General features: G+C 39.0%; 1 protein-coding gene across 2 annotated transcripts; it reads right to left on the reverse strand.

Annotated features, from left to right (window-relative positions):
* Positions 267 to 4,804, reverse strand: LOC110390244 (cryptic protein). Of its 2 annotated transcripts, none has more exons than XM_021381500.1 (6): positions 4,482 to 4,804; positions 3,884 to 3,933; positions 3,608 to 3,781; positions 2,654 to 2,756; positions 2,458 to 2,573; positions 267 to 759 (listed from the first exon to the last, which is right to left on the reverse strand). In XM_021381500.1, exons 1-6 carry the CDS (start codon positions 4,502 to 4,504, stop codon positions 638 to 640), a joined length of 588 nt encoding a protein of 195 aa, XP_021237175.1. In that variant the 5' UTR covers positions 4,505 to 4,804; the 3' UTR covers positions 267 to 637. The 2 variants fall into 2 exon arrangements, with proteins under 2 accessions (XP_021237175.1, XP_021237176.1); XM_021381501.1 differs by having other exon boundaries at positions 2,464 to 2,573; positions 4,482 to 4,801.

Below are 7,900 nucleotides of genomic sequence, written 5' to 3' on the forward strand. Positions count from 1 at the left end.
TCTGCAGAAACATAAACCTCCTGCCTAAGATTATGCATAGGTACAATTTTAGCTACAATAAATAACAATAAAAACTGAAAACCTAACTTCTAGTTCTTCCATAACCATACTGTTAGAAATTTACCATTAAAACCCTCCTTATCTTTTCAAATTTCAGACTGTTTAAGCTACCCTGCCCTTTTGTTGCCATTTTGTTACTGAATACAATAGGGTAGCCAGATGGTAGTCAGAATGTTCATGTTAGATAAAACCAAACACAAAGGCTCTTCGGAAACAAAGAAAAACGCTGTTATTTATTTAAAGTAGTTGTACCGTGCACAAAGTAAATCGAAGTAATTTACAATACTTAAGGCATAGATAGTTCGTTTTTAGTTCTTTCACTGGAAGAACAATGTTTTAAAACTAAAGAACTGTTGGAATTAGACACTGGTAGCTGCAATATAATAATAAAAAAATAATAAATACTTCACGTTTATAAAATCTGTATTAATAATAAACCAAGCATTTAATCATTAACTAGCACATATCTGAGGCAGATTGCAATGTAAGTACAAGTGTCTTCTGCAGTTTACAAAAGAAAGTTGTACGACTCATGTTAAAGGCTGCAGGAACCCTTGCATAATCTTTTTGTTCAGCTTCACAACTGCCAGCAGCAAAGCTCCAGGAGGAAGGTCAGAAGGCAAATCTGTGCAAACATTGTTTGTTGTAGTCTTAGGCCATTAGAATATAGTCTGATAATTTCCTCTTCCCTTCTCAGTTCTACAAAAATATCAAGAAAATAAAATGGTTAACGATAACAAGGATTTTCAACATACTTTGGAACTTCTGAAACATCTCACAGGTACTTAAGTTGAAAGTATCAGCTGTTAAAACCAAAGAGAGACTGAATAGACGTGCCATCAATGATCGTTTGAGGAGCAACTGATAGCACTTATCAGCTCTTGCAGGCATTAATCTCAGAATAATCAAAAGTAAATACCAAGCAAAAGCAACATCTTCACAAAAGGCATGCACCAAGTCTGCACGCAGCCTTTTAACCCTTCCGTTCACGGGATGCCTTCAATCCTCAGCAAAACCAGAAAGCCAAAACCTCATGCATGTGAAAGCCACTGAGCCTCTGCTTGGAGTATGAGCAACTGCTTTTCCAATATTACTTTTACTGCCTTTGTTAAGTGAAACTCGAGAGCAGTTTTTACTGAACATTACTGCCTTTACTGAACATAGCCAGGCCTGTTAGGTTTTTTGCTTTTCTAACAGGAAATAGTCGCTTCAAAACTGAATGCTAAAGAGAGCTAAAACGTGAGAACATTTAACGCTTCGGAAGAGTTTAGGTGTTGCTAGTTAGTTGCCTCATGTAATTAATCAGAGAAGCCTTCAAGGCAAAAGGTGGAGGTTTTCAGGAGTCACAGCTTCGGTGCCGTGCTACACAGCTGGGAATCTGGTCAGGAAAGAAGAGGCTGGTAGTTCTTTGGGATACAAGTGAGACTATTTAAACCTATTTTCTTTCTCATGCCAAACCGTAATTTTGATGCTGTCACCCAAAGCAATGCAGGAGTGAAACATTAAGGATGGAGGACAGCAAGAATATTTTGCACAAGCTTTGCCAATAGAGATAAAATGACATTAAACTCTTGATTAAATCATCTCAGGATGTTGAAAATGTTCATTATGACAGTTGCCAGTTTTCCATGGAAAACAAGTGTATATAAAGTAATCTTTTAATTTTCTTATGTTGTTGATATACTGCTTTTAAAAATGCTCAGACCTTTATATAAGTTTTTTTTTTTGTTTGTTTGTTTTTTAAACCAGCTGATCTCTAAAGACAACAAAGTAATATAGTGCATTTGAGGAGATTGTGAGCAACTACTGTACACTGTCAGGGGCTATGGCTGCACACTATTTGTGTAGAATGCTCAGTGTTAGAACTTAATATAGCAGTATTCTGAGAATTTAGCTACAGGTCAAAATTCAGACTAACTTTCAGCCATTTATATGTGTTGAGTAGCTTATACTATAGCTTTCAGTATTTGTTTCTCTTGTTTAATATTGGTTCCTACTCCTACCACAACAGCTTACATCTGTTTTCTCTTGCTCCTGATCTAGGAAAAAAGCAACAATTATTTTATTTTTCTGTGCTATTTTCTTAATACAATTTGCTTCGTTGTGTGGAAACTCAAACGTATGCAGGTTTTGCAGAATGGGAAAAATATTCCAGTAATTTCAAATTAAAAAGGCAGAAATAGTTTCCTGCTGCACAGGGTTATAAAGATCTCAAAGTATTTTATGTGGTATAGAGCAACAGCTGTATTATTCACTATTTCACTGACATATTCTCTGAAGAAAAACATGGCCCCCAGAAGTTAAAATAGAGCACATACAGCATTCCTTCAAGTAAACCACCCTTGCAGAAGGTAATTCTGCTCCCACCAGCCAAAAAAACCTTGATTTACCACTGACCCTTACCACAGCTGTCTCGTGTGTTCTGAGAGAGGCACTTCAGAGTGCCATAGAGGCACCGACACAGCCAGCAGCCCTTCATCATCCAGTCGCCATGGGCAATGCTGCCGCACTTTCTGTCAAGGACAAGGGAGACATTTACCACAGCAAGAAATAGCCAGCCAGAGGAGCTCCCTGGTTTTGATTTAGTCTTTACCTTAGTTCACAGTGTCGGCCACTGAAATGCTTTGGACATGCACAGAAAGCCCCTAGGATGCAGGTCCCTCCGTTTTGGCAGCAGTTTCTGTTCAGTTTTTTACCTGTGAGACGGTATTATGGAGTTTACAAAGCAAGATAGCATTATTGGGTCTACCTAGCATTCAAGGGGCTGTGAACCTCCCCTTTTCCTCACTCGTTCTCTCCAGTTGCAAAAGATATCTGGTTTTATTGTCTTTAGAGACAATAAAATTAGCTGCTTGTTAGGAGTGTTTGCTCAGTTAAGCCGAGTTTGTTTGGTTGGGGATTAGAAGCAAACTACCAGGGATTACTACATGGTCAAGAAGAAAGGCCTGGCATGTCCCACAGAAACAGTACTTACCAAAGTGAAATATTTCACTTTGGCCGCGGGTTTCAGTCACACGAGGGCAATTACCAGAAGTACTGCTAATTTTTGAAGAGAGGTGGCATTGTTAGGGGGAAGTGCCGCATAGTCTCGAGACTGGAAGGGAACGTTCCCCCAGGCATTTCTCAGGTGCCTGGAATAATAGTTTTTATGCTCAATTTCTTCCATTCCTGAGAAATTATTTTTGGTCACGGAGAATTTTAAGAAATGGAGAGAATTTTACACAAATTTAAGAACTCTTTCCAAGTCCCAGACTCCAAACATCTTAATTCCCAACATTCTATTTTCTTTTATCACTGTGAAACACTTTACAGATGCGAGATCGCTGCTTTTACCTCAAATTTTTAGCACCATTTCATAAGCAGCCGAGGGGATAATTTAAAAGCTGCCATAGAATACCAACTGGTTGGAAGCTTTCAGCCAACCCAGGGCTCAGGAGAACAGTCAAAGCATTATTATGATATTGTATTTATAACAAACAGAACCACGAAAACAAACAAAAAAACCAATCAATTTTATGACATTGTTTAAATGAATAAAGTTACCTACTATCTGTAATCCCAGTGAAAGGTACAAATTCCCTAGAATTCGGTTGTTTTCTGCTTTGGTAACTCTGATTCGTGTCACTGAAAGCATCTATAATTGTCACTGAATTCTTAGGCTGTTGCTTTTGTGCTGTAGTGTTGAGATTTTTCACATCTTTTTCATGTTCTTTTTCACGGCCTTGAAGTACAGAAATGGAAGGATAGCTTGTAATGAAGCAATGCATATTGCAAAACTATAAGAGACGCAAGGAGCAGGGGGAAAACATGAAGTTTTCCTTACCTTTTGCTAAGTGAATGGTCTGCCAGATCAGAGTCACAATGAAAAGAATTCTACGAAAACCAAATAAATGAATTAGATTCATGTTAATAAGACGCAGACAACAAAAGAGATGCTTGGACTCCCGTAGGTGGGGCGGGGGAAAGGAGGGGGAGAACATTTTCAAAGATTTGTAGAGCACTGATATTATAAACTATAAATATTTCATATCAGCAGTAATTAACACATCAACAATCTCAAATTTTGATTGTGAATGAAAAAAAAAAAGCGAAAATAGGAGAGAAGAGAAAGAGAAGGGAGAGAAAGTGGAAGGAAGGAGGTGTATGTTTATGCCTTCTTCCAGAAAGCTACAGATACCATACACTTTCTGGGTGACAACCAGTTGAACGGTTTCTTTCCATACATTTCTTTACCACAACGGAGTTATTACCAGCTAGTTACAAAAGTAGCAAAGACAACAGGGGAACATTTGCCTTCACCTTCGGTTCCAGGTACGTTATTTCCTTTCATCATCCTGTCTCGATTCTCAATCAAAAAAGTACTATTAAAAGACAAATCTCCCTTGTCTGAAGGAGGTACTCGACAGTGCAGGCAGCCTTACCTAACATGATTTCGCCAGTACATTTTCCCGCAGCCTGAAGTAGTCCGTATTCCTCCAGAAAAGCTTGAGCAGAGGTCCGAAGTCCCTCACTGAAGGCTGCTGTATGCAGTTGTCCTCACACCATATACAGTACCAAGACAGGTAGAAAGGTTGACGGAGAAAAGCTTTCTCTTTCTGTCCACCTCACAGCAATGCAGAAAAGACATAGTTCTCAGTCGTATCTCTTGCTGAGTCCCCACTGAGTTCCAGGCAGCAAGCGCGTACTCAGAACTAGGATTCCCTGACCTGCCCTTGATTAACATGCGCAGCAGAAGGGTGGAGCAAAATGAGGGTAGATACAGCTGGGGGGAGATTTAAGGGCCCGTGAGCACTGAAAAGGCCAAGCCAGTAAGTTCTCAACTCCAATTTACATGTCAATTGCAAAAAAAAGTGAATATACACTGATATCACATACTGTCTATGAAAGAAAAAACTGTTCTGTAGAACTGCTGTAGGTGTATGGTAAACTGCAGTGGGCATATAACAAAGTTTGTCTCTACCATGGGTTTCTACAGGGGGCTCTAACTTTATAAAACTGTACTACTTTGCAGCACTGAGACAGAGCCTGCACAAGAGATTGCTATCAACCATACCACATAAAGCAGTCCAAGGTTCTTGACAGATGTCTGCTGATTCACAACAGACATTCATAAACTCTGAAGACAACCTTTGAAACTTTTTGCAATGACAAACCAATTAAAGAACATTCCTAGTCCATGCAAAATGATAAAATGATCTGACATGTGAATTTTATTTATCAATGTACACTAAAGGAGTCTAGGAACCCCCACAAATTTAAGGTGCCTCAGTAACACTGACAAGAACACCTGCAGCTTTGGACAGTGGTTAAAAAGAAGCAGGTTTTGGCCAATTTTTTCTCCAATATATCCTGCAGTGCACATTGTTTTTACCTAAGCTGTAAGAGGAAACTGCAGCAACACAGATATATTTTGTTTTGGAGAGCATGTGAAAGAGGGCTACTTTCACTAAACCAGCACAAATCAAGATAGCAGAAACTGTAGCGTGGCTAGCCCACATCGTATATATGGGCTAGACCATCATGAAGAATTGGCTGTACTGGCTAAAGACTTTGCCATCTCTTGCAGTTTGTAAGATATCACGGCTGAGAGTTGTCAGCTTTGTCCCCACCAGATGAGTGGTTTGGAAGCAACAAACCCCCCTTGTCCAGTGTGGTAAAAAGGCCAGTTTAATTTATGAGAGAGTATTTCTAATTTGGTCAACTGGCTTATCTCTGAAGTGATTGGAGAGTTCTCTGAGGGCATGCTATCTTCTGTCTCCTCTGGGGACACTGATATCCAATGAAAGGATAGAACAGCATGGCTGGAGACATGAAACAGCTCTTTCTGCAGGGAGTGCTTGCCGTCTGGAGGGAAAGGCTCTCTATGGGTACAGTATTCACAGCGCCAGTAACGTTGTTGACTCCAACTGATCTAACCTCAACTGTTCTCTTGTGGATGTAAGCTAACTAACTCCCTGATATTACGTTAAAAGCCATCACATGTTCCTGTACTGCTGTGAGTACAGATGCTGTTCTTAATTAGGATGAGTTTCACAATAAATGGAAGATACATCATTTAAGTGCATGTTCACAATATATATATGTCTGGAATTTATCAGCATATGAAAATGTTTCCCAATCTAAAATATTTCCAATTCAAACAACTTAGTTCAAGCCTTTATTTTCTTTAGCTGTATAGTAGTATTAGAGTTTTGAGTTAAAATAGAACACCTGTACTTACATTACATTTGTTTATCGCTTCTTGTTATTAATTCAAGATCAAACACTCATTTACTACTTGGTCTAACTAGTAGTACCTTTTTAATTTACAGTATCAGATGCTGAAGTGCTGTCATCTAGGATCTAGTTCGAGATAGAGATAGATAAGGAAACACAAGAACATGGCACTTACTGGTTTTTGTATATTTCCTTTCAGTAAATGCAGTATCAACATAGTTCTTCTGGAGAGTTTTGCTGGGTATCAGGTTCCCAACACTACACTGGAGGTAACTTTCAAAATGAAGGTGGTAATAAAAAAATATTGATCAATTTTCACACCTTGTACCATTTGTTTAGGATCAGAAGTCAACCCTGTAAGTGCAAGAGCTAACAACCTGAGGAAATGTAAAGCAGTTGGTAAACATTTCTCACTGTGATACCTTGTTCTCTCCTTCCTTCTCCCTAAAGTCTCAGTGAAAAGGTACATATGAGAATGAGGACAACATAAATTGCTCAGGTGCTGCTGTTGCCTAGCTACACTATGGAAATGTGGTTGATGTGACAGCGTAGAAAAGCACTGCTATTTGTTGATAGAATCTGCCAGAAAGAGATTGCTTCTGCCCAGGGATTTGAGAGAAACTGTAGTAAGGACAGACACATTCACTTTCTGAGCTGCAAGCAAGATAAGAGTGGAGCAAACTGAAGAGATGATCCTTAGCATTTTGGTTGAGCACTGTGTACATAACAGGTGGTTAAGTATTAGATACCTTCAGTACTATTAGTTCTTAAAGTAGGTCAAAGGATCTATATGGTTAAGGGAGGAAGAAAAACATAGAATCATAGAATTGTTTGAGTTGGAAGGGATCCTTAAAGATCATCTAGTCCAGCTTCCCAGCAATGAACAGAGACACCTACAGCTAGATCATGTTGCTCGGAGCCTGATCCAGACTGACCTTTAATGTCTCCAAGAATGGGGCTTCTACCACATCTCTGGGCAACCTGTGCCAGTGTTCTTACCACTCTGACTGTGAAAAACTCCTTCCTTATATCCAATCTAAATCTCCCCTTTTTTAGTTTGAAACAATTTTTCCTTGTCCTATCACAACAGACTCTGCTAATGAGTCTGTCTCCTTCCTTTCTCCATGTGTTTTCATATATGGAAAATGGTAAGAAGATCCATGTCTACTTCCTCTGAGAGAAAGGTTCTTTGACAAATGAACCAACATCAACATCAAAAGACTGCAAGACTAAGGCTTGCCTTGCCTTGCTATCTTTCATTGAAAAAAAAAAAACACAAGAAAAATACAAAGCAAAAGCAAGATTTGCACAATTATTTCATTCAGAATTTGAAAAGAAAACTTGTTTTTAACCAACCCAAGCTCTGCAGGGAGCGAAAATGTATTTTTGTAATGTGAATAGTGCTGAGCTCTACCACAATTTGGCTGAATGTACTTCTGCTCCATACAATATCAGGTGTATGTCTCTACCTTGCCTGCCATTCAGGAAGCTGAATTATCATTACAGGTTTAAGAATAGGCTCTTTTTAGTTGAATAAATCCTACTGAGACTTATGTTACCTTACTAAGGGGCCATCTGGGGACATTGTATTAATGCAATCACGCACCCAATCTATATCTTTCTT

The sequence above is a fragment of the Numida meleagris genome, chromosome Z (assembly GCF_002078875.1).
Source record: "Numida meleagris isolate 19003 breed g44 Domestic line chromosome Z, NumMel1.0, whole genome shotgun sequence".
Taxonomy (NCBI): domain Eukaryota; kingdom Metazoa; phylum Chordata; class Aves; order Galliformes; family Numididae; genus Numida; species Numida meleagris.